At 40.1% G+C, this 27,683-nt stretch overlaps 1 protein-coding gene across 1 annotated transcript in view; it reads left to right on the forward strand.

Annotated features, from left to right (window-relative positions):
* Positions 1-25,862, forward strand: part of CUL5 (cullin 5) — a 74,903-nt gene extending 49,041 nt beyond the window's left edge. Inside the window, exons 9-19 of the mRNA XM_084624408.1 lie at positions 3,620-3,750; positions 8,399-8,506; positions 9,341-9,405; positions 14,491-14,623; positions 15,180-15,311; positions 18,054-18,177; positions 18,400-18,575; positions 18,717-18,878; positions 19,654-19,772; positions 20,935-21,058; positions 25,047-25,862. Of these exons, the coding sequence (XP_084480534.1) occupies positions 3,620-3,750; positions 8,399-8,506; positions 9,341-9,405; positions 14,491-14,623; positions 15,180-15,311; positions 18,054-18,177; positions 18,400-18,575; positions 18,717-18,878; positions 19,654-19,772; positions 20,935-21,058; positions 25,047-25,241 (1,469 nt within the window). The 3' untranslated portion in view covers positions 25,242-25,862. The remainder of the gene's footprint in view (positions 1-3,619; positions 3,751-8,398; positions 8,507-9,340; positions 9,406-14,490; positions 14,624-15,179; positions 15,312-18,053; positions 18,178-18,399; positions 18,576-18,716; positions 18,879-19,653; positions 19,773-20,934; positions 21,059-25,046) is intronic.
* Positions 25,863-27,683: the final 1,821 nt, after the last annotated feature.

The raw sequence follows: 27,683 nt of genomic DNA on the forward strand, positions 1-27,683 counted from the left end.
TCTCACGGTCAGCTAGGTTTAAAAAACTAATTTGTTGATAAATGTATTTGATTACCATTTTGTGACTGAGGCAGCTACATGTTTCTTAGAATGAAAAATTTATTTCATATGGGGCCATTTCATTCCACAAAAAGCATATGTTGCTATGCACCATCGTAGGGTAATACGTTTTTAAATGTGTTTATACTCTGTACCTTCAATACGCCCGTTTGACTGGCTGGATAACTCTTCTTTTCGTGAAAGGCCAGTTGTGGCTAAGGATTTTTTTACACCCATTTATTATCCTTTCTTTTGCAACAACCTGCTTTCTCCAATTTTAATCAACTTTGGGGCTCTTCTTCAGAGCATCCAACCTCTTGAACTTGAGTAATTTTAAAAATAAAAAGCCTCTCTCTGGGAGTCTCCCTCCTTCACCAAGATACTGCTTTTGAAGGCAGGGAAAGAGTTGGATGTTTTTAATTACTATTTCTGGTCCAGGACCAACATTTGGAAGAATGTACTGGTCGGTGAATAAAGTACCTCTGCATGTCTTTCACCTGTTTTCATAGCCAATATCTCAAGCCCTGAGAGAGCTAAAGATTAATGCTCTATGACCTTTAAAAGATGGTTTGAAGTGTTTGCTTCTAGAGATTTTGAGCGAGTGGTGTGATTCAAGTAGGAAAGATTTGTGAAGGTGCTGATCTGCTGGCCATTCAAGATAGCAGCTATTAAAATGTCCGAAATGAAGTAGGGAAATTGACAAAGAAAACCGGAAATCAGTGTAGCTATTTTTAAAAGCACAGGATCCTGCAACCAAATTGTTGAATTTTCATAACTGTATGAAGTTTTCATTTCTATACACATGAGAACTGGGGTTTCCAGCTTTCAGATAGTCTTAAGATCAAATATGTTCTGAAATGCCAGGTCTAGAAGTGAATGTTTGTTTTATACTACATCAGACTGATCCCTCTGTCTAGCAATACTTTATTGGTACTAGTCCAGGACTGAATATAGCAAAGTACCAAACCTTTTCACCAGAGGCAACGTGTGTGTGTTGGGGCGGGAGGGGATGTGGGCTCAAGTCTCGTCTCTTCTCCCCCTCCCCCCCTTTGCTGCTTGGCTTGTACTGAGCATGCTTATGAGATTGAACATGCTCACTAGCGCTGCTGAAGCTGGCTGCCCTCACTACTGCCTCCTCCCAAATCAGCAGACACTGGTCGTGTCTGCTTGTTACAGTATAGCTTTCAGTCCCCAAAGGAGTACAGAAGGTTTATTTGAACCCAAAGCTATAGAGGTACTTCAAATAAGATACTTTCCTTAGAAACTTTGCTATTTACTCACATGCATCTCTGTTCCTTTTTCCATGCTAGAGACACACAGTGGGTGAGGTCCAGTAAAAGATGTTATCTCACTCACTTTGTCTCTCTGATAGCCCCTGACCAACACGGCTACAACAACATCTTTCCATTGCGTTCTTTATGCCCTCTCTTGAATTGATCTAGACGGCCACTACCATTTCTTTCAGATCCCTCTTCAAAACTCACCTCTGCCCTATTGACTATTAGAAATCAGCCACTTGATGGCTGGGTTAAGGAGGTAGATGGAAATAGCTGAATCTTAAATTAAAAGATACAACCACGCCTGTAACACATTCTTCCCCCTTTCATATTTCATTTGTCATTTTTTACTGTAAGCCGGGAGAGCGAATAGGCAGACTGAAGACCAAATCTGGACCTCCAGACACTTTTGAGCGGACTTTAAAGGTCAAATGGGCTGAAGCTGAGCTGGGGCTGGAGTCTTGCAGCGTGGTGCCCGCTCCCCAGCACAGTGCAGCCCCAGCAAGGGGTGGGTACTGGGCCAGGCTGTGTGGCGCAGTGTGTCCCGGGAAACTGCTTGTGCAGCCACAGCGCCATCCTCCACCGGCTGGCAGCAACTCAGGGGTGGGCCATGTGAGCGAACGAACCGGTGCTGACATTCAGGCTCAGTGAGTGGGGCAAGCAGGGAGCTGCCCCCCCCCGCCCCCCCCGGCCCACCAGGTAAGCAGAGCTGCCAAGTGCCTCTTGGCCAGGCCACCTGCGCCACTGCAGGGCCTCAGAGCCTGGCCAGGAGCAGTGACAGAGCCAGGCCCCAACTCCCGGTGTTGGGGGAAGTCCGCAGGGACGTGCTGACTGACAGGCTGGTGTTGCGTCCCTCACTCAAGAGTGAGACTGCAGGTACCCCCTCCTGAGCCCCTCAAATAACCCCTCCCAGTACGTGTGTGCACACGGGCAGTATCCTCTTTTTTTGGGAACTTGAAATATGGTAACCCTAAGCTGGGTAGGGGATAATCGAGGGGGTAGGGGAGACGAGGTATAGGAGTTATATACTTATACATCGTTTTATTTGTCAAAAGTTGTTAATCTTTGTAAACTCAAAACAAATTAAAAACTTGAAACAGTTGTCTGAAAGTGTTCTAGTACTAATATTTGCAACTCTTTGACATTTTATCTATGTACTTTCTCAAAGTCTCAGATGTGATTTATTACATCTTTCCTGGAGGTTATTTTTAGGAAAAAAGTAGAGAGAGGTTGGAGACACATTTCTTACTCTCCTTGTGGATGCAGTGAGGAGGAAGAACTAGAGGGGATATTGATTCAGAAAAAAGGGGCTAAAGAATCCTTGGCCGCAGATGTTTTTTGGGACAAGCAGCAGGACCAAAACAATACAACCCTGCTTGTATATCCGTACCCAATCTTGCATCCCTGGTCAGCTTCACACCTACATGAATGTAGGCTTCTAATTCTGAGATCCATTGTTACTAGGAACGTTGAGGTAACTGGAGAAAATGAGTGTGATTGAATGTCAGAAGGTGGGAGGAGGGGTTCTAGTTGTACCCCAAACTATTTCGTGAACAAGATGACACACAAATGGGATGTGGGCCGAGAACTGCTTATGATATGAGATACATTTACTTTGAACTTGGTTGCATATGTGTATGTACAAGTAATCTAGCAATAAGGAAAATAAATCAAACACTGATAGAAGGGGAGGATAATATATATATGTTGACTTCTTCCTGGTTGCCAGTGATTTTTTATTATAGTTTTTTTACTGGTGAATATAGAAAAGTTTTTATTCTCTAACATTCTACTAAGCATTTTTATGAACTTCTCAAAGAGAAGAATCCTTTCCTTGTGGAGTTCACATTTTGAAGAAGTTTCAGTAATATTAATATAAAGCCATTTGAGGGGATGTATCGTTAATGAGATAGCTTACTCTACTATTTTTTCGCAAAAAGAAAAGGAGTACTTGTGGCACCTTAGAGACTAACCAATTTATTAGAGCATAAGCTTTCGTGAGCTACAGCTCACTTCATCAGATGCATATCGTGGAAACTGCAGCATCTGATGAAGTGAGCTGTAGCTCACAAAAGCTTATGCTCTAATAAATTGGTTAGTCTCTAAGGTGCCACAAGTACTCCTTTTCTTTTTGCGAATACAGACTAACACGGCTGTTACTCTGAAATCTACTATTTTTTGTGACTTTTATGTCCCATTTGAGATATTAGTGTGAAAGAACATACACAATTTTTACTTAAAGCATTGTCTGATTGTTACATGTGGAGTGACTAGTGGTTTCATCAGTATTTTGTGTTTTTCAGAGTTGCATCTAATGTTTTCACTGATGGATAAAGTTCCTAATGGAATAGAGCCCATGTTAAAAGACTTGGAAGAGCATATTGTTAGTGCTGGACTAGCAGATATGGTAGCAGCTGCTGAAACTATTACTACTGTAAGTGTATGCTCTTGAGGGGAAAAAAAAATTTCAGTAGTCAGCAAGAGCCTCTTGCAAAGGAAAACAAAAAATGCCTCCTTCCCCCTCCTCCGCCCCCCATAGTGGGATTACTGTGTATGTTACATGTATGTGTAAAAATATATTTTTAAAATTTAATAGATATGTCAACAAACACTTTGACTTTCTCTTTGTTTGAGGAGATCAGAATTTAAAACAGCCCTAAAAGGAATTTTATGCAATTGTACCTGAATCTTCTTGCGTGTTTGAACTTTCATATGTTTTAATATATGGATCCAGTATTTGTAATTTAAAGAAAATGCGCAGATGATAAATTAAGAGGGAGCACATAGCAATCCCTATAATTAGATGTATTAGCAATTTAATTTTATAAATGACTTTTTCAATTGCTTACAACTTTTTGAACCTTCTACCTTTTGAGATTAAAATTTAGCATGCTTGTTCTGAACTCAGGAATGGTTGTTTTTTTTTCTGGACATTTCTCAAAAATGTTTGTTTTTCAAGAAAGAGGAGAAAATATATTTTTCGGTTAAAGATTTTTTTCATATCCTAGATGGTGGGGTTGTTTTTTAATAGCTGTAGCCACATGGGAGAGACGTGATAGACATATAATACTAGGTACCACATCCCTACCTCTGGTGCATAGATATCCCTCTTGTTAGTCCAGTGAAAACTGATTTAATTTGGCATTTATAAGGATTTTTAATACTCACTGTACACCTACACATTTTTAAGTAGGAAATTTCGTATCAAAGACTGCATTAAAAGAATGTAAAAATTGCAAGCCAAAGCACTGAAGTTAGGGAAATACAGTTAACGTTGCCTACTTGTGCCTTACCTATCCATGTGTATTATGATAGTCTCTAATTTCTGATGGTCTTTAATTACGTGATCACATATTCTTATTCTTCGAGGAGTGTCCCTGGGGGTGCTCCACTTTCGGTGTCTTGATGCCCTGCGCTTGTCATTGGAAACTTGTGGTAGCAGTGCCCGGTTGGGCCATGCACGCGCTGTCTCGTGCCGCTCCGGGCGGTTACATAGCGGTGCATGGCTAACAGTCCCTCAGTTCCTTCTCTACCACCTTCGGCTTGAGTCGAAGTGATCAGCAGTGGCCCTCTCTTACCTTAGATAAGATTAGCTTTTAGATAGGTCATAGCTTATAATTGTTAGTATAAGCAGTAGTTCAATATTCTGCCCTTTATACTTATTTTATTTTACTTCTAAAAAAAAAATTTTTTTTTCTTCCTTATCTACCTTTATACCCCTCAATAGGAAGATAAGTTTATCCTCCCTAGGATTACTACCATCCCTTTTTGTTGGGGGATAGACTTTCTCAGGCATGCCCTGACCACTGGGCTTCAAATGTTGCCTGACTTGAAGACTGTCAGTCCCGGTTTCTGACAGTCACACACAGTGCATCCGCTGCATGTACCAGCACCAGCCCGTCCATCAGTAACACCCATTACTCAGAAGTGCCCACGCTGTTGGAATCTGACAGCCAGGGCAAGAAAAGCTAGGGATCTCCAACTTAAATTCCTTATGATAGAGAAATCACTCAGGCTGGCCTCAAACCCCTACTCCAGGATACCTCCGGGCCAATGGTCGCCAGCGGCAGCCTCTGACAGAGGTTCTGCCCCAGCAGTGTCTATGAAGGAGATTTTACCTAAGAAGGCTACCAACAAGTAATCCCAGAATTCTCCGCACAGGGAATCTGCCAAGAAAAAGCAATCCCTGCCCCAAAAATGTACCCCAGTACTGATGGCACTGAATGCATCGGACCATGAGACCCTCCGGTACTGAGTCCTTAGAAAGTGAAAGACCCTATGAGGGCAAGCTGGAATGGAGGTTCGCAGAGCAAAGTGAAACCCTCCACCTCGGCACCCACAGAGCTGAAAAGAAGCTTGGCACCGACCGACATAGTGGCGCCACCTGTGGTGCCTATGTGGCACTGCTCGAGATCTTTGGCACCATTGGCTACAGTTCACACTCCTGGGCCATCAGCAACGCCGTCCTCGGTACCAAAGCTAACGGTTCTGCAAAAGTTCATGAGACATGTGGATCTATTAGTCTCCTCTATACCAGAGTCCCAGATCGGTACCGAGCCATTTGAATACTCCACCTAGATCAGCTCTACCTCTGTCTAGTGATGATGAAGACGAGGATGAAGTCACACATACTCCTTGTCACTCCTTACCCAAACCTGGACTGTCTCATCTATCAGTACACCACTCATCTGCAGAGTTATGTGCCTGGTATGTGCACTGCCCCCCATGCTATTCCTACCTAACTGGCCCTACTGGGATCCGTCAGCAATATATAGGGCCCAACACTGCAGGTCTCCTAACCCACCAAGCTTCAGAACCGCACAGTCCCCATTGCCAACTGTCCCAGCACCCTCAGAAACACAAGAGGAAGTGACTGAGGAAACCGAGGACATATCTGACCAGGAAACCTCGCCACCTGCACACCTCTCATCTTTGTCATCGGATGAAACCATAATGCCACCACCTCCAAGCTCTGGGATGATTTCAAGGCCTTTCAGGACCTTTTCAAAAGGGTGGCAGAATCCTTAGATATTTCATTAGAACAGATTACCTGAATCTCAACAGAAGTTACTGGACATACTCCAGTCATCCCCATCAGCAAAGATAACATTACCGATCAACGATGCTGTTATGGAGCCTGCAAAATACATCTGGCAGACACCTGTCACGGCATCATGCAAGAGATCGGACAAAAAATATTATTTGCCATCTAAAGGAGCTGAGTATTTACACACCCCACACCAAACTCAGTAGTGGTTGAGGCAGTAAATGAGAGGGGGAAAACAACGCCACTCCAGAACAACCCCATATGATAAAGACTGGAAAAGATTGGACCTCTTTGGCCGCAAGGCCTATTCCTCCACGACACTTCAGTTCCTCATAGCTAATTATGCAGCCCTACTGACAAAATGCACACACAATATCTTTTAAAAAATGTTATAATTCATTGATAGTCTGCCTGATTAAAAAAAAAGAACAATTTAAAGTTAATATCGCTGAAGGACATCTCATTGCCAGAACAGCTTTATAGGCCTCTCTTGACTCTACAGACATGGCTGCATGGTCCATTGCGGCTTCTGTGATTATTCACCATGCATCCTGGCCCCATCACTCAAGGTTCCCTAGGGATGTCCAGGCTACGGTCGAAGACTTTCCCTTCGAAGACGCAAAATTATTTATGGCCAAAACGGATGAGTCTCTCCACACCCTGAAAGACACAAGGGCAACTTTGAAATCGCCGGGTATCTACATGCCTGCAAATAAAAAGAAAGAGGGCAGGTATTATAACCAGAGAGTCCGATCACCACCATGTACACAACATAGAAAGTATGACCAGCACTGCAAACAGCAAACCAGACGCTGACAGACCCAAAACCAACCTTCGACGTCCCAACAATCCAACACTAGAGAGCAGTTTTGAAGGTTTGAAGGTGTGCTTGCGAGCACGAGACAACCACACATTTTAACACTAGAAACAGAGACTATCTCCCGACCATTCGGAGATAGATTGTCACATAGATGACCTTCCTCATTGCCATCACGTCCGCCAGGTGGGTGAGAGAATTAGGTGCCTTAATGGAACGTCCCCCATACACAACATTCTTTAAAGATAAAGTCACTTTATGACCACACCCCAAGTTCCTACCCAAAGTCGCCTCCCTCTTTCATTTGAATCAACCCATTTACTTACCTGTGGTTTTTTTCCAAAACCCCATGCGGATAGGAGAGAGGCATCAGTCCCACACTGGACGTCCAAAGAGCATTAGCTTTCTGCACTGAAAGAACAAAAGTATTCAGAAAATCACCAAGACTATTTGTCTCCATAACAGAATGCTCAATGGGTCAAAGCATCTCAACACAGAGACTATCCAAATGGACATCAGCATGCATCTGCTTTTTCCACCAAAAGAGCAACCTACAAGCCCCAGTGGGAGTCTGCACACACTGTACCAGAGCACAGGCAACATCTGTGGCCTTTCTTAATAATGTCCCCGTCACTGACACTTGCAGAGCAGCAACCTGGGCATCAGCCCATACATTCACAAAGTTCTGTGCTGTAGAGCAACAGTCAGCATCAGACATTCACTTTCGACTCTCAGTGTTATCCAGCATCAATAATGCAACTCCGGAGCCCCTCCCTTCCACTGAGGGGCACTGCTCAACAGTCACCTAAAGTAGAGCACCCAGAGGGACGCTCCTTGAAGAAGAGAAGTGCAGTACCTGAGGTTCTTCATGATGGTTGTCCCTGTGGGCGCACCACTACCCTCCCTACTCCCCTCTTCTTCGGAGTTTCATGTAGATTCTCTGTGGTAGAGAAGGAACTGAGGGACAGTTAGCTGCATACTGCTATGTAACCGCCCGGAGTGGCACAAGATGGTACCGGCACGGTGCAGTCGGGCACTGTTACCACAAGTCTCCAATTGCAAGCACAGGGCATCAAGACTTTAAAGTGGAGAACCTGCAGTGAAAACCATCTCAAAGAACCTCAGTTACTGCACAAGGTGAGTAACCTCTTTTTTTTCCCCCCCTGGAGATTGGCTTTTGTTTTCATTTGTTTTGTTATTTTGCTGCTTTAATTTTAGGATTCTGAGAAATATGTAGAGCAGTTGCTTACATTATTTAATCGATTTAGTAAGCTGGTTAAAGAAGCTTTTCAAGACGACCCGAGGTTTCTTACTGCAAGAGATAAGGTATATATTTTAATTTAACTGATCTTTGTCTTCATTTATTTTAAATGGTTGAAATCCATAATAAATTATGCCTCTAAAATCCCATTGCCCATTTGTTGATGAGTCCTGAAGTCTGTTCTTATGCTAATAAACTTGGTGAATAAAAAGCTGGTTAGAATCTTTTTAAGGTAATTAGTAACCTGATTTTTATTCTTTGTATTGTGGTAGTGCCCAAAGCACCCAGTCAGGACTGGAACTGATAGTTTTGTTTAATGGTACAGCACCTGTGAAGATGCTGACTGTGCTGAGGAGCTTATAGTCTAAGTGTCTGATTCAGCAAGGTAGTTCTGCTCCAGGTTGTACGTATAATTCTGAATAGTCCTCTGACTTCAGTGGAACCCCACACATGCTTAAAGTTCGGCATGTGCTGAAGTATCTTGCTGAATCGGGGCTTAAGAAAAAGCTGCGTTTCAGTACGTTAGCATTAGCCTAGTTCTAAGACATTCTTAGTGTTGAATCAATTGATCTTTAATTCATCGATACTATACATTTCCAGGGCCTGTCAGTGACCTAAAAGGATTGGGGAAATCACGGACAAGCTCTGGAAATGTGTAGCACTGATGAATTAAAATCAATTGATTTAATTCAAAAAAAGGCTTAGCCTGCTTCTAAGACAAACATGTTGAAAAGCAGTCTACAAGCATATTGGACGAGTAAAGGACCTGGGTTAGAGTGGTACAGACACTTACTATAGTCATTTTAAAAAAAGGGAGATGGGAGTTGTTTCATATTTGAATACATTATTAAAAAATTGAATGAAGTGTTTTATACTGTTGTTTTAACTATTCATTTTAGGCATATAAGGCAGTTGTGAATGATGCTACAATATTTAAACTTGAATTGCCATTGAAGCAGAAAGGGTAAGCCATTTAAATGCCAATGTGAATCAAATATGTCAAATTTAAATTTGAACAGGCAAGTTCAATAATGTTTTTTAATGTTTTAAGAACACTATGTAATGTCATACTGCAGTTTACTTTGAGTGCTTTTGGGATCAACAGAAATGAAAAAAAAAGGCCTTTTTGGGCTTTGTACCTTTTTTCATACTCTGAGGAACTTTTTCACATGACAGCAGATCAGTGATATAAATAAAAAATGTAGCCTATCAAACTGGCTTTTACTTGTAGTATTTTGTTGCTGAAATATTTTTACGTTGTTTATAATGACTTGGAGTTGGGGTTTATATAAATTGATGTAGTCCAGGACTGTTTAGGGATAGTGATTTTTTTTTAAATAATACCCCTCTTTATTAAAATGGCGTTTTTATTAATTATGTAAAGTTGCTGTTGAGCTGTGTAATGCAGAAATCCTTGTCTCTCCATATACTGTTACTGGACTGCCACTATCCAGACTGATGGATAGTCCTCTTTCAAAAGTCATACTTAGAGCTGGCAGTGAGTGCCAAGCATTTTCATTCCCCTCAGCTAGGGTACAACTTTTATTTCCCTCTACTGTTTTACTTTCTGAATCAGGCAGGAAGGAGGAGGCCATTGTCAGCGTCTGTCCTATTGCACCTTATTTTATACACATCTGTTACTTTCTTTTTCTCTGAGATAATGATGACAAACTCAGGAGGCAGTGGGATGAAAGAAAAGACATAGGTGCACCGTGTGTAGGGAGCCTAGTGCAGGAGTTGTTCACCAGAATTTTTGTGACCTGTGAACAGACTGTGAATTTCCACAGCAAGGCAGCAGTTTCAAGCTATAATTTGAAGGAGAGAACTTTAGTCAAAGAGACCACGAGATTGTCACTAGGTCCAGAAGGACCTTGTATCAATCAGGGTATGGTCTTGAGGTAGAAATGTCAAAGGCAAAAAGAAAATCCTTGTGTCCAGGCAATAGGAACCCTCAGGAAGTAAGCATTCAAACTGAGAATGGAAAACTTGGTAAGCTATAGAGACACTTTTTTGGCCAGGAGCCTCATTTGGAAAGATGAAATTGCACATTCTCTGTCCTATGGAATGTCAGCATAGGATTATATACAAATCCTGAGTATGCTGTGACAATCTGCATCTAAATTCTGTAGCAGTCTCCTATATAGGGCCTTACCAAATTCATGGTCCATTTTGTTCAATTTCACAGCCATAGGATTTTAAAAATCGTAACTTTAATGATTTCAGATATTTAAATTTCACGGTGTTGTAATTGTAGGAGTCCTGACCCAAAAAGGAGTTGTGTGGGGGTTGCAAGGTTATTGTAGGGAGCGTTGCGGTACTGCTATTGTTCTGTGCTGTTGCTGGCAGCGACACTGCCGTCAGAGCTGGGCAGCTGGAGAGCAGCAGCTGCTGGGCAACTGGAGAACTGTAAGTAAGGATGGCATGATATGGTATTGCCACCCTTACTTCTGCGCTGCTGCCTTCAGAGCTAGGACCTTGGTCAGCAGCCACCACTCTCTGCCGCCCCGCTCTGAAGACAGCAATGCAGAAGTAAGGGTGACATGGTATGGTATTGCCATGCTTACTTCTGCACTGCTGCTGGCTCGACGCTCAGCCAACAGCCATTGTTCTCCGGCCACCCAGCTCTGAAAGCAGCGCAGAAGTATGGTTGGCAATACTGTGGCCTCCCCTTAAAGTAAACTTGTGGCACCCCCCACACACAACTCCCTTTTGGGTCAGGACCCCCAATTTGAGAAACGCTGGTGTCCCTCGTGAAATCTATATCGTACAAGCCAGTGTTTCTCAAACTGGGGTCCGTAGACCCCTGGTAGTCTGTGAAGGTACTCCGGAGGTCCGCCAGTCCCACTGATCAACTCCTCCCCCTCTCTCCCAGTGCCTCTTGCACACCAGGGAATGGCTGTTCAGTGGCATGCAGGAGGCGCTGGGAGGGAAGGGGAGGAGCAGGGACAGTATGTTCTCGGGGGAGAGAGCAGGAAGAGGAGTGGCAGGGATGGAGTGGGGGCAGAAAGAGGTGGGGCCTTGGGGTAAGAGGTGGAGTGGGGATGGGGCCTGGAACTGAGCAAGGGGCTTGGGGGGTCCATGAAAAAATTTAAATCAAAATGGGGGTCCTTGGGTTACTAAAGTTTGAGAACTGCTGGTATAGGGTAAAAGCACACAAAAGACCAGATTTTACGGGGGAGGCCAGATTTCACAGTCCATGACGCGTTTTTTCGTGGCTGTGTATTTGGTAGGGCCCTACTCATATAAAATGAATCTGCTTATAATAACCATATGATAGCTGTATCCAGTAAAAATGGGTCCTTCTTATAGTTTACTATTATGGGTAGAGGCTGTATTTTTCTTTTAATTCTGGTTTTAAAATTGTGAAGTAATTCACTATCTATTTTAATTTGAAAAACTGAAAACTTTTTGTATTCAAAGTCAGGGCTTTTGTGTAATGATTAAGTTTATGTAGAAGTCAATGTGATTCCTCTAAAACTTAAACATTCATACCATGTTGATATTCCTAGTCAGTTGTATCTTCAGTACCTGGTATATCTTGTCAGGGAGTCTCTTAATTGTAAATAGTGTTTACACACAGCACTGACTGGTTGGGTCTCTGACAGCTATTGATTGACAAACTTGTCAGCTCACGTGGTCTGAAAACCACTTATTTGCAACAGTCAGAATTGAAAATTAAGAGCCCTGATCACTTGGGCAAAAACACTTTAGTTCTAATGTTTAAAACGTTGCATTTTTAAGGGCAGAGGATAGTCATTGTTACTTTTAGCAAATAGAATGCTAAAACATAGTTCATGACAATGGAGTATAGTGTGTTGTCACAGATCTGGTTGAGCGCCCCTTGCTGGACAGTTACCAGACTCTGTGAGGGAGGATCCAAGTGCTGAATCCCACTGCTTGTTGGGACTGGGTAGAGTTCATGGGTCCCCCACAGTCCTTGGCACCCCAGTACTTCTGGTTAGCTGGGGCAGCCATGAGAGGCTTGGCCCCCTGCGGAGAGGATATTAGTATAGCAGTGCCTTTGTCAAGTGAGCAGTTTCTCTTGCCGGATGAGGTAAAATCTCTCTTCTTCACACCTGCTGAAGAGAGGTGAGCTGTGCATCCTCATCTGTCTCCACTCTGGTTCAATGATTCATCTTGGTTGAAACCCTGAAGCCACAGATTAAGGGGAAATCCGTTTCCTCTGCATTTCCCTAAGCAGTTGCTTAATACTCAGCTGGGGCTTTTCTCACATCTGCTGGATATCATGAGTTTGAGGGAATGCTCTTTATCATTTCTCCCAGCAGGATTTTGAATCCATAAAACCTTGAACTGTATCTTTTTCTCTGGTTCTGGCATGATTTTTGACCACCAAAATAGTCAACACTGATTTTCTTCCCTGGTAAAGGTAAATTGTGAGCTCAGCTTCTGGGCCATTGTGTCTGGCCTTGGTGAGTTTGCATCTGTGCCCTCTGGGGTTACGCGGTTACGACATTTCCCACTAACTACTCAAAAAGAATATTTTCTCCAGTATTCCCACAGCCAGCAGCATCCCAGAACATTCCTTGGTGTCCATATGGACTTGGGCTACAGGCAGGGCAGTCGTTCATCATAGGAACTTTTACCCACATCTGTTTTCCTGTCAGTGCCTTATATGGAAAATTTCACATGGGATTTGACCAGGGTGTATGCAGCACCAGTGTCATTTTTTTTCTATCCTAGACTGGGGTAAACTGTAGTCAGTAAAAGAGATTGCTATGCCCCCTAAATTATTGAAGGAACCAACCTGACAGAAGCCTGGAGCCCAGTTTTCTCCAGGTTCGGCATGCTGTTTGTACATACAAAGGTAATGTAAAGAGAATTCTACTAGGTTTTCACTCACCAAAGTCCAATTTCTTAACACAGTTTCCAAACAAAGATTCCCGATTAAGTCTGTTGTCCCTCCCTAGAACCTGCATCTAGTTCTTTCACAGCTTAGCCTTTCTACCACACCCTCTTCCACCATTTGAACCACTAACATTGGTGGCCCATAGTTTTCCTAGAGATCATAATATTAACGTGAATGGTAGAAAAAGTCACTGTTTTGTCATATTCTTCTTATTCAGAATTCTTTTGCATGTTATTCATTCCATGAATTTGTCCAAGTTTTCTACCTTTTGGTCTGTTTTACCTTAACCAGGATGTTTTCCTGCCTAGTTTGTGCCCTCAACCTTGAGCAGACAAAATAAAGCTTTGATACCTGTTGAATGCTTCTACGGCCCAAAAAACAGCTGATCCCATCATTCAGAAAATCCCGAGAAACTATTCCAAAGCCAAGGCTTCAAGGCTTACAGTAACTTAAAGGTTCTATACTTTAATTTCTGAGACCTTCAAAAGGCCATCAGACAACCCTGTACTACAAGTTGCTTTTTGTCCTAAAAGCACTGAGTTGTCTGAAGTGTTCCATAAGACTGCTATCTTGTGGCTCTTGCATACTTTGTGGGGCACTACAAATATATAATATTGTAGTTCTGCTGATTCAGCTTGTAGCGGTGGGATTTCAGGTCTGCTGTCTCTGAACCACCTTCCAGTGGTTTGCGTTCAGTACTTTTTTGGTGTGTCTGTGACAATAGTGGCTTGCTCTCTTGCTTCTATGGAATGCATTTCTCCTCATTGTTAATTGGGACCCATCAAACTGCGCTAGTAGCAGGAAGATACAGAAAATGCATCCCTTATTTGATCATTCTTTTCTGGAACTCTAACCAGTATGTGGACACCCACCTTTCAGATGTTTATGCAAATTACTGTTTGAAATTAAACCTAGCTAACTGCATTCTGAAATTTCCAAACGGCAATAGTTGAAGAGATGTATGGAAACACTTGGTCATCTTTTGGTTACTGTTAGACTGAATGGGGTCGGGGTAAGGGCAATGAAAGAGGGAATTACCTTTCATTTTGGAACAGTTTAGTTGAGATAGGATCTCTTACCTGGTCATTTATTCCCTTTCCTTTAATCGTAGTTTCTTGTTAACCTGGTATAGCAGGTTTCTCTTCACAGTTTTATTGAGTTTTCATTTCATGTTGCTTTTAGGGTTGGGTTGAAAACACAGCCTGAGTCCAAATGCCCTGAACTGCTTGCTAATTACTGTGACATGCTGTTAAGAAAAACACCACTAAGCAAAAAATTAACCTCTGAAGAAATTGAAGCAAAGCTTAAGGAAGTGGTATGTGCATGCTCTCAACTTCTTTTTAATTAAGATAAGAAATAATTTTTGCTGTTTTATTTTTGTAGACAGTTTTTCAGGATTTCATCTTAAAAATATTGTTATACTAGAATATTAATCGTTGAAACTGAAACCTCCAGAGAGAATATTTATATGTCCATATGCTGTCACAGGACAGCAACTTCAATGTGCTAGTTTACAATTTACATATTGTGTATTACACTAATACAAGTCTCATGCATGATGCATATATAATAGACAAGAATCTGAAAATATAGACAGGAAATTAAAGTTTAAATACAAAGCAGAGCTGATGCACCATTGAAGGGCCTGTTCCTCAGTGATTTCGTTGAAGAAATTGGTGATTATGATACTGTAGCAATTTTACAACTGGTGACTAGCTTGTAACATGATTCTTTTGTAAGGAAATCTGAAGTAGCCTTGCACTAGTTTTATTTTATGGTGATATGTGGGACCAGTTTTGAAAAAAAAACTGTAAATGAAGTGGTTTGATTTGGCATGGAAATAAATAATCATTGAAATGTATTTTTAACAGCTTTTAGTACTTAAATATGTACAGAATAAGGATGTTTTCATGCGATACCACAAAGCTCATTTGACAAGACGTCTGATACTAGATATATCAGCTGATAGTGAAATTGAAGAGAATATGGTGGAATGGCTGAGAGTAAGTATCCTGAAAACTTGTTTCATTTCTTAGTTCTTGTTGATGATGATCAGTTTTTATTCTTCAATTTAAATGTTTCTCCTGCCATGTGTGACTTTTCTATTTCAAATTATACCAATTTTGGATATTTTATGCCTCTGTATTAGGGCTGTTGATTAATCCCACTGTTAAACAGTCGAATACCACTTGAAATTTATTAAATATTTTGGATGTTTTTCTATATTTTCAAATATATTGATTTCAGTTACAACACAAAATACAAAGTTTACAGTGCTCGCTTTATATTGTGATTTTTATTACAAATATTTGCACTTACAAGTAATAAAGAAATAGTATTTTTCAATTTACCTCATACAAGTGCTGTAGTGCAATCTCTACCGTGAAAGTAGGGTTTATAAATGTAGATTTTTTTTGTTAGTTACTTAACTGCACTCAAAAAAATAAAATGTAAAACTTTAGAGCCTACCAGTCCACTCAGTCCTACTTCTTGTTCAGCCAATCGCTAAGACAAACAAGTTTGTTTACATTTACGGGAGATAATGCTGCCCATTTCTTATTTACAATGTCACCTGAAAGTCATAACAGGCATTCACATGGCACTTTTGTTGCCAGCTTTACAAGATATTTACATGCCAGATATGCTAAACGTTGATCCGTATGCCCCTTCGTGTTTCAACCACCATTCCAGAGGACATGCTTTCACACTGATGAGACTCGTTTAAAAAAATCATGCGTTAATTAAATTTGTGAATGAACTCCTTGGGGGAGAATTGTATGTCTCCTGCTCTGTTACACCTGCATTCTGCCATATATTTCATTTTATAGCTGTCTCAGATGATGACCCGGCACTTGTTGTTTGTTTCAAGAACACTTTCACTGCCGATTTGACAAAATACAAAGTACCAATGTGAGATTTCTAAAGATAGCTACAGCACTCCACCCAAGGTTTAAGAATCTGAAGTGCCATCCAAAATCTGAGATGGACGAGGTGTGGCGCATGCTTTCAGAAGTCTTAAAAGAACAACACTCTGATGCGGAAAGTACAGAACCCGAACCACACAAAAAAAAAAAAACCCCAACCTTCTGCTGGTGGCATCTGACTCAGATGATGAAAGTGAACATGCATTGGTACACACTGCTTTGGATCATTGTCAAGCAGAACCCATCATCAGCATGGAAGCATGTCGTTTGGAATGGTGGTTGAAGCATAAAGGGACATATGACTATTTAGCACATCTGGCACGTAAATATCTTGCGACACCGACTACAACAATGCCATGCGAATGCTTGTTCTTACTTTCAGGTGACATCATAAACAAGAAGCGGGCAGCACTATCTCCCATAAAGGTAAACAAACTTGTATGTCTGAGCAATTGTTCTGAACAAGAAGTAGGACTGAGTGTACTTGTAGGCGCTAAAGTTTTACATGGTTTTGTTTTTGAATGCAGTTATCTTTTTGTACATAATTCTACATTTGTAAGTTCAACTTTCATGATAAGGAGATTGCAGTACAGTACTTGTATGAGGTGAATTGAAATACTATTACTTTTTGTTTTTTACAGTGCAAATATGTGTAATAAAAAATATAAAGTGAGCACTGTACACTTTGTATTCTGTGTTGTAATTGAAATTCATATATTTGAAAATGTAGAAAGCATCCCAAAATATTTAAATAAATGATATTCTATTATTGTTTAACAGTGCAATTAGTTGCGCACTTAAGTTTTTTTTAATCAGTTGACAGCCCTACTCTGTATAAATTCCAGCATTTTGCAGATATAGAACAGGACCTATGAATATTTAAAAAATATCTTCTCTCTCCAATAAAGAAACTTTTTTTTTCTTTTTAAACACCCACACACAAAAAACAGAGTAGCTACTGGTTACATTTTAATTTATTATGAAAAGGAGACTAATGTTTTATGAATTGTCATTTTAGTATAACGGATATAAAGGGTTATGTGGAGCAAAATGAGTTGTGGCTTAACATGGGGGAAAAAAGCCCAAACAGAACTGTTTTACTTTACGAAAGGATACAGTTTTCGTGTTCATGAAGACTTTTTTATATTGGAAGCATATGCAGTCTAAGGGCTAATCCTGAATCCCACTGCATAATGGAAATTGTCTACATAGAAGTCCATACAATAGGCCATACGTGGGATTTGGCATTCTGTAAAATCCTGTGCGTATGTTCTTGTAACATTGGGTAATACAGTTAGGCAAACCACGTGACTTGAAACTGTCAGCAGATTAGTTCCTGCCCTATCAAAAGAACAGCCCTAGAACTAGATGCGCAAAAGTTGTGAAGCCATCAGGTATTTACACCTCCAGATGATCAGATACAGTGCTAACTGGTTGTTGAGGTATCCAAATAACAGATTTGTGAGCACGTTCATGGAAATTGCATGTAAGTTAACTATACATTTTTGCATGTTTATTTGCACACCTTAAACTTTTTGGTTTAAGCCCCTTCAGTTTATAGGATCCATCAGCCTCTTAATGTTTTTACCTTTTTTTATGTTGATTCTTGAAAGTAATTGCATTTTCTTTCGGCCCTGGTATGATATAGTTGTGATATATACAGAAAGATTACAACTTGCTATCACAAAATGCCACAATTTGGTTTTTTTACTGAAGTCATGTATTTTAAAATTAGTTATTGTAAACCTGAAGACTGATGTATGTAAGCTTTTATCTTAAAGATTGTGCTGTCTTGGTGTAATTTGTCATCTGTTTATACAGGAAGTAGGTATGCCAGCAGATTATGTAAACAAATTGGCTAGGATGTTCCAGGATATCAAAGTATCTGAAGACTTGAACCAGGCCTTCAAAGAAATGCACAAAAATAATAAATTGGCCCTACCAGGTATTGTTCTCAAATGTGTTTTGATATTTGTTTTACTCATGTTAAAGAATAGTTCTTTTAAAACTTGGAATTTCTATCATTTTTAGACTTCAGTTTGACCATAGGCTGTCATTTGGAACACATCTTACTTTGAGGTCAAAAACAGTTATCATGCTCCTTTGCTATCTAGTTTGGTGGTATATTTTCAGATTAATATATTTTAATACTGTCTGGTTTTTATAGCTGATTCTGTGAATATTAAAATTTTAAATGCTGGTGCCTGGTCTCGAAGTTCTGAAAAAGTGTTTGTATCGCTACCCACGGAATTAGAAGACCTCATCCCAGAGGTAGAAGAGTTCTACAAAAAGAATCACAGTGGCAGAAAACTGCACTGGCATCATCTTATGTCCAATGGAATTGTAAGTATATTGAGTTCACTATTAATTTTTTATGTATAAAATCTGTATCTGTCTACAGTAATAATATGTTTGGACTTAAAAAAACAACTGATGAACAAAATAACCTAATGAACAAAAAAATTTTTTTTTTTCTGTGTTCAGATAACATTTAAGAATGAGGTTGGCCAGTATGACTTAGAGGTAACAACGTTTCAGCTGGCTGTGCTGTTTGCATGGAACCAAAGACCCAGAGAGAAAATCAGCTTTGAAAATCTTAAACTGGCAACTGAGCTCCCTGATGCAGAACTTAGGAGGACTTTATGGGTATTTTCCCTTTCTGTTGAAACAGATTTCTTCTTTACCTTTATTTAATACTTAAATATCCACCTGAATATTCTTTGAAAGTACTAACTCTGGCAGTGCTTTTGAAATTGAAGAGGGAAAACCTTTCCTAACTAGCCTTTTAATTGCAATGGCGCTTCTTTGTGCTTTGCATTAATATGTATAGCCTTTACCTGTAGGCATTCTTTCCTGTCAAGATTGCCCAACTTAAACTTTTAGAGGTAGCTAAATCTTTCTGGCCAAACGTTGCTTAGAGAATGCAATTGTAATAGTTTGTTTTTGTTGTAGGACTCGTCAAGTTTTAGGAGTTCAGCAGTTACTACTTAAATGTACTTTATTTAAAAGTGACTTAATTTTTTGGGGAACACTCCTGTAATCCACTCAGATCAGCAGAAACTCTAGAAGAAATCTTGAATGGATCAGATTTACCACTGGCCATTTCTGTGGCTGTGAGTTCATGCACTTCAGCTCTTCTGAATGATACTGTTTATATTAAAACATTTCAAAAAGAGAGGTGTGGTAAATAATGTATCACAACAGTGTTTAATAAATCATTGACTTGATGCTGATTAGATTATTATGAGTGCCAACAGCATACATGAGCTTTTTACAATCAAATAAGACTACACAGTACCTGTAGCAATGAGTGTATGGTACAGCTCTGTTACACAGTTAAATCCTAAAGGTTGGTTGGTTCTGTTTTAAGAGTCTATTGTTTCATTTTTATGGTCTCTTCCCCTCTCCCCTTTCTCTGTAGTCTCTTGTAGCATTTCCAAAGCTGAAACGTCAGGTTTTATTGTATGAACCTCAAGTCAGTTCGCCCAAAGACTTTACAGAAGGAACCCTCTTCTCAGTGAACCAGGAGTTCAGTTTAATGTAAGATATTCTTTGAAAATGAAAATATATAATGTTTTAATACTGAAGGATTTCTCTTGCAATAAGCTGATTTCTTAATCACTTCTCAATAAGATGCAAAATTGAGGTTTTGATGACTTGTTACTAATGAGTCCATGGCACTTCAAGCAGGAATAAGTGTGTTAGCATCAATCTTCTACTCAGATTCTGTTCTATCTACATTTACCCTATGGTGTCAGAAACAATAGGAATGATATTTTCACTTCTTGTTCTAAATTGTTTAATGTTTTGTGCACTGTTAAAAAGTGGCTCATCTGCTGTATCTTACGATAGAGGTGACCATATTGCTGTGGGGAGTGTAAAAATCTCATATTGGTGCTTTGGGATCCTTCAGAATGAAAGATGCTTTAGAAATAAGACATTAGCATCTGATATACATTTGCTTCAGGGCACTTTATTTAGAAGATATTAGCTCTTTTTATCATGAATAACTATCAATAGGGCTGGCAGCTTGCGGTGGGGATCAGATTCTGTGACTCTCTCCTATTTGCTGCTTGGCCTTGTTAGAGGGGGGATATAGTGACAACTGCTGCTTAGTTCCCAGTAGCTGCTGAGTCCCCTCCAAAGGGCTGGAGATGTCCCTGCTTCCTTCTTGGAACATATGCTGGGGGAACGGATGACAGAACACCATGATACCGAGGAAGCAGTATGGAAAAATGTTGGGGGTGAAAATTGAATAATTCTGTCACCATGATTATCATATTTATCATAATTTATCTGATTTTTCCACGTTTCTCTGATAGACAACCAGCCTCTATGAGGAACAAGAAAGTAGCCCAACTTCCTAATTTTACTTTTGTATAAGCTCCTTGTCCAGAACCCTGAACTTATATTGTACGTGAAGTATTTTTGTCTGTAAAACTGCATAATACCACAGTTCAGCAGTCTAGCCTGTCAGTTTAACATCTGTTGTGTATATTTTTCATCTGTTGATGCATTAAACTAACCTACACTTGTTTTGGGGGATGGGGTTTTCAATTGTGTATTGACTGCCAGCCAGCCATTTCCAACCATTGCTGCAGTACTGTTATACTGTGCTTTTGCTGTGAGTCTAATGTGAATTCCTTCTTAATGTAAAATGGGTATGTTTTGGCTTATTTTCATATATAATTGACTTTTTCAGAAAAAATGCTAAAGTTCAGAAAAGGGGTAAGATAAACTTGATTGGTCGGTTGCAGCTCACTACAGAGAGAATGCGAGAAGAGGAGAATGAAGGAATTGTCCAGCTAAGAATATTACGAACCCAGGTAAGTAAAGTTTAACAGAGCAATGTAAAACAGTCACATTTCCTTTGGTGAACTACTACTACCATATGCCACCTCTGTTTCTGAGATGTTCTTCCATGAAAAGCTTATTAAACTGGATAAAAATATCTTTAAGCTCAACCTCACGAAGTCTGCAGAGCACAAGGAGTCTGTGTTATGTTGCTTTACCACTATTGTTTAAAAGTACTTATTTTTTCTGTTCTGCACCACTTGAAAAAGGCTGTTTTCAAACTGTATTTCCTTTCAGTTTTATTTATTTAGACCAGCGGGTCTCAAACTGGGGGTTGGGACCCCAAAGTGGGTTGCGACTCCATTTTAATGGGGTCACGAGGGCTGGAGTTAGACTTGCTGGGGTCAGGCTGAATCCTGGGGCTGTAGCCTGAGCCCAAGGGGTTCAGCCCTGGGTGGCCAGGCTCGGGTTTCACCCCCAGGTGGGGGAAGCCTGTAGTCCTTGGGCTTTGCTTCCACCCCCAGCGCTCTGGGACAGTGGGGCTCGGGTGGGCTCAGGCTTTGGTCCCCTCTCCTGGGGTCATGTTGTAATTTTTTTTGTCAGAAGGGGGTCGCGGCGCAATGAAGTTTGAGAATCTCAGATTTAGATGCTCATCAGTGTAATTAGAGTGTGGGGGGAATTCAAAATGAGGGTTGTTTTGGAAGAGGGTTTACAAAGCATGAATTTTTTTTTGAGAGAAAGTTTCATAAATGTGTTCAACCTGGGAACTGTGTACTCTGCAGCATTGCTCCCAAATATAAGTTTTCATTTAAAAATACCCAGTCTCTAGCCCTTACGGTTGTGAAGAAAGCCTTAAGAAATTGAGACAACTGTGATCTTGTCCCCTGAAGTCAGCCTGAAACAATAGCCCTGAGGGGTGTTTGCTGCCCAACCTCAATTCATCTCCGTTAGCTGTTAACTCGGAAACAAAAGACTGTTTTATAAATGGCAGTGTGGTTAATTTCTCTGCTGGTCATTATAGCAGAATCCTCAAGCTAATGTACTTCATTGCTGGATGCAGTGGCAAATATTGAGATGGAGTGCAGTGGGGAGCTAGCTTCTATCAAGGGTCAGTGGGTGGTACAAAGTGGGAAATTCAACCTACCCTCCACTCCCCTTCAAATCTAGTGTCTCGTCTCCTCCCCAAAAGAGGGAAACTCATACCCGACCCCATTATCAAATGCCTTGGCTGCTTCGTGGGTGTCAAAAAGCAACACTTCCAATTATAGTTAGGTGCCAATAGCCCATCTGTCCCCTGCTTACCTGCTGAAATCACCTGCTTACCCCAATGGCATCTATACTGTAGTTATGTATTTTCAATGTAAAAATCTGCAGATTTTTGAAAATGACTAGATTTGATAGCCTTGCTTTAGAACTGTTACCAACTTCTCACTTAAGCCTTTGAAGACTATATTAGAGAATGACTAGATGAGTTAGAAAATTAGCCTTAGATATCTAACTTTTCACCTATGCAATTTGTTTGTATGCAGAACCAATCAGTAGTAAATGAAAGCTGTTACCCATCTGATGGCTATCTGGTAACCTCTGTGAAAGGTGTCTGGTGGTCTAATTTATGGTCCAGTTCCCAGCAAGCAGGTGTCCAAATCATAGAAAAAACAACTGTAGCTGATTTTTCTTGCAAGGGCTCTGAGCAGGGATGTCAAAAACTGACTGACTTCTGGAAGCAAAATTAATTTCTTGCTTCTAAAGGGTTTCAGTCCGATCAAATCTGAGATTCGGTGGTGGGATAGTATGGGGGTGGGGTGCTTAGTTTTGACTTAGAGGCTCAATTTGAGCCCTGGTGAGTGCCTATTTGTATTTGTTTACAGATAATATTGACCTTCTGTTCTGATGTAACAACAAACTGTCATCTGTAAATGGCAGAGAGCAATGCAATGGGAGAGGACACTTTGTAGTGGGGACAGTGGGATACTGAGTCTCACTCCAGCCAGGACAGAAGTTCCTGACAAAGATGAAGAAACAGTGTATCATGGTTTTAATTTTTCTTTGACTGTTCTATACACAGAATAGGTGAGAGCAGCGTTCTTGTGAAAGACATATCAGCCTTTAAATACAAAGGAGTGACATGCTTTCTTCGAGAAGCTTTAACATCCCTTATTTCATTTAATTTCTAGTGCAGATTTAAAAGTACTTCACAAACTTAATAAAAAATGGAGTTCTGTAAAAATACATACTCATCTGGAAAGTCTCCAAGCTGATAACCCTCAATGGAGTCAATAAAACTATCATACACCACGCCTTGCAGTGGACTCTCAGCATTTCACAATTAACTTCAACTTGCAGTTTCTTTCTGATCATGGTCAGGGATTAGATTCCCCAGGTCACTGCAGCCAGCTCTCTAGCAAACTGTGCCACCTGGGTCCACTTGACATTTTGGCTCGTCTTTCAACAGAAATCTTGATTTATGCATGGTCATGGCTAAGCTAATGGAAACTCGTTTTGAGCTCCTTGATGCCTGAGAGCTTGTTTTTCAATGGAAAGATAATTTTTCTAATGACAATTACTTTAGCACACAGAGCGAGTGAATGCCTTAGTGGCTGACCCATGTTGTATACCAACCACAAAGTAAGGTAGCACGATGAATGCCTTCTAAATTCCTTCAAAAGTTGGTGACTGAAATCCATCATAGCTCTTAGTCATCCTCTCAGCAGTTAACTGTATACTCTCTATCCACCAACCTCTTCATGAAATGTATTCAGTAGCTGGTTAGGTGAATTAAGAAGGATGGTTGTAGGATTTGACTTTCAGTTCTTTCCAAACTAGCCGACAAATGATTATTCAAAGTAGAGATCTGTGTAGCATACTAACTTCAAAGATCTCTACAGTGCAGATCATTCCAAAGTAGTCTGTTGTTTAGGGGCATTCTGTTGTAAGCCCAAAGAAAACCAGCCCTTTTTAATGTTTTGCTCTTAGAGGTTATTAAAAATATAGCGTGTGCCCTTTTTTCTTCGGTGAGTGACTGAAGGCATTTGGTCCATCAATAACTGAGATGGACAGTAAAATCATTACTATTCCCATCTTAGATATTTGCTGAGCAAAACATATAGTTTTAAACCAAACTTCATAGGAACATAGAGATTGCCATACTGGATCAAACTTGTAGTCTGTCTAGTTCACTGTCCTGTTTCTGACAGTGGCCAGTGCCAGATGCTTCAAAGGAATGTTAAGATCCCTGCAGTAGGTGAATGTGGAGTATTCTGCTCTCCACATTAGATCTTACCTTGGTCTCTAGTAGTTTAAAGGTGGGCTTAAACCCTGAAGCATGAAGTTTAATATTCCTTCCAAAATCTTTGTTGATATTACCTATTATAATCTTTGATGTTGTTATCCATATAAATTTCCAATCTCTTTGAATTTTGCTAAGTTCTTGGCTTCTGGAACTTCGAGTGGTACTGAATTCTACAGTCTAATTATTCATTGTGTGGAACAAGTATTTTCTTTGATCAGTTTGTAATTTTTTTCTACCTTTTAGTTTTCTTGAATATCAACATGTTCTTGTGTTCCCAAACAACCTTCTGTATACCATTCATTATTTTTTCCAGCTGTTAAAGGCTATTCATCTCACCCATTTAATCCACATAGTTACTGCATTTCACACTGGTTAAATATGCATGTATGTGGAGTGATTTCCTCATGGGAAGATCCTGCCCTCATTTACTCTTATGCACATCCACTGAAGTCAGTAGGATTGACTGGGCATGAACAAAAGCGGAAGTTAGCTCTAGGTTGCTTTTACTAAGGCCAACTATATATACTTTCTTTAGGATCTAGTGTTATAACTTAACAGGCTAAATTTCCTATTAGCAACATATTGAGGGAAAAAAACATTTAATTGGTGTTCATCAAACTGAATTGCTCTCTTTCCTTTCCCACAGCCTCCCAATTAACCCTGTGTATTCATTTTGCCACTTGTACCCGATATTTCCAAAAACACTTTTCTTTTTTATCCCCCCCTACTAGGAGGCTATTATCCAAATAATGAAAATGCGGAAGAAAATTACTAATGCTCAGCTTCAGACTGAACTGGTAGAAATATTGAAAAACATGTTCTTGCCACAAAAGAAAATGATAAAAGAGCAAATTGAATGGCTTATAGAGCACAAATATATCAGAAGAGATGAATCGGATATCAACACCTTCATATACATGGCATAATTTGAAGACTCTGTAAGATGCCGAGAACACAAATTGAAGGGTGCTTGGGCAGACAGCTGCAACAGTTTTTGTGCTGGAGAAGGACTCATTTAAACTTTCATTACATATTAAAATCCCTGCCTTATCTTACAAGAGGACTATATTTTGCCAATCTCATTCAGCTAGCATGGTGGCATTCCCTTCATGTTGCACACTTTAACAGCATGCTGTTTTGTGGGAAACTTGCATTCATGAAGAGCCCATTGTGAGCTTTTTAAAGTAGATTTGATTTACACCCACCAAGAAGAATACAGGTTTGGGTTTTTAGATGAACAGTACTTGCACACAGAAAAAGACCTTCGAATACTCATGCACTGAGGAACTGCTATTAAGTTTGTTTTTGTTTTTAAATGCAATTAGGACTAGAAGTAGCACTTTCACTTTGTGTTTTGGATCAACAGAGTAAATGTAGTGTCCACCTTTGGTGATCCTTTTTATGTATAACATTTGAGAGAGACACAGATGCATCACGACAGATATGTATTTGTTACAGTAACAACCTGTTGGCTCAAGCAGTGCTTCAATATAGTAACTGGATTTTAATATTGACATAGAAGTGACATAAAAATATTTCCAACTTGTGGATGTTGTTTTTCCTTAAGCAGGAGATCATTGTTTTATATCATTTGCTGTAAACATATGGATATACATTGCTTATCTTTTCTGAGCAGATGGTTTACTGCAATCCTTTTGAAAAGGTGAATCTTTCTTCCCCATAACTGTTTTATGGCCGAGTCTGTTATAGTGAACAGAAATATTAAGTGTATTCCCTTGTACATTTAATATTTGTATTCCATATGTTTGAATATAACTACATACATCTGAAGGCATTAAAAAGTAACTGATCCATAAGTCCCTTATGAGAAAATAACCCTTTGCAATTTCTGTACACACACAGTAGCATCATATCCAGGTATCCAATGGCTTTATGTTTGAGGGTTTAGACTCTTAATTGCCTAAAAGTCAATCTCCTTTAAAATAAATAAATACATAAAGCAGCAGCTGCCTATTGATCTGAAGTGAGCAGGAGATGAAGAATGTAGCTAAAGGAGACCTACAAAGATTTAAGGAAGAAAAAATACCCAGTTTTAGTGTGTGAAGAGAAATTGTCAAAATTCCTGATGTGTATTTGGCAAATTTTATATGTTACTTCTGCCTTCAGCCATGTTAAGTAACCTCTTGGTAATATCTAACTCCCTCTCAAATGTTCCAGTGTTTATTGGGCTGATGACATCAGTATCGCTGGAGCAGAGAATCTGCCTTGGGGAGGGTGGGGGTGTGTGGAAGGTAAGTCAGCTTTTACTCAGTGTCATGTGAATACTCTTAGTTAGATGCTATCAGGCAGCCTTGCAAAAACTGCCCTGAAAATTTACCAACCCAGGCACAACATCTACTTGTTTGCTTTTGATAATCAATAATGGGGGGGACCCCCTTAATTTTACACACTCTTCCCAAAAAAAAAACAAAACACCCTTTCCATAGGTGAGTGGGGAATTGAATTTTGCATGATCGCTGTAATGAGTAAAATAAGAGCATCTTACAAAAAAATAAATTGTCGGGATGGTCTTTTACTGCCTTAAGCCGACTGTGAGCTTGTCAACACTTAAAATGCTGCTGCGGCACAGCTGCACTGCTGCAGCACTTCAGCGTAGACACTACCTACACCATCGAGAGGGATTCTACTGTTGGTGTAGGTAATCCACCTCCCCGAGAGGCAGTAACTAGGTCGACAGAAGAATTTTTCTGTCTACAGTGTGGGGGGGATAGGTTGGTGTAATGTCTCAGAGGTGTGGATTTTTCACACACCTGAGAGATGTAGCTGTGCTGATGTGAACTAGTGTAGACCAAGGCTGTGTCTCCTACCACTGAAGAATGTACCAGTGCGAGTTCCTTAGAACAGTGCATATTTGACTTCTTGCTGCATAAGACATCTTCAGCTGCAGGAGGGCTTCATGGACGTGCAAGAGAGCGAGAAAAACTGATATAACTGGCAATATAAAACTTGGATTGAAATCTCACTGCATACATTTATATGCCTTTATTGATGCTTATAAATGAGTGGATACTGTGAAAACATATTTCACCTTCAAGGTAGCATGGAAACATGAGATTTTTAGCCCTAAAATGTTACTATTCAGAATTAAAAGTAAATGGTGCTCTCTGTATTTTGCCAGTAACACACATGCCAACATTTTAAATTTAGAAAACGAAAATTAGTTTTGTTCTAAGAATAGAAATCTTTTTGTATGGTGCCACAAGATTTTCAGCATTTGTAACTTGATATTAAGAGTAATGCTCATTTGGGAATAATTGGGAAATGGCGAACAAGCCAGAATTTTAAAATAATTCTATTATGATGATCTGAGCACTTATTTTGAATATGTAATAGTTTACAACATTAAA

Source organism: Lepidochelys olivacea, assembly GCF_965140295.1.
Source record: "Lepidochelys olivacea isolate rLepOli2 genome assembly, chromosome: 1".
In the NCBI taxonomy this organism is placed as follows: domain Eukaryota; kingdom Metazoa; phylum Chordata; order Testudines; family Cheloniidae; genus Lepidochelys; species Lepidochelys olivacea.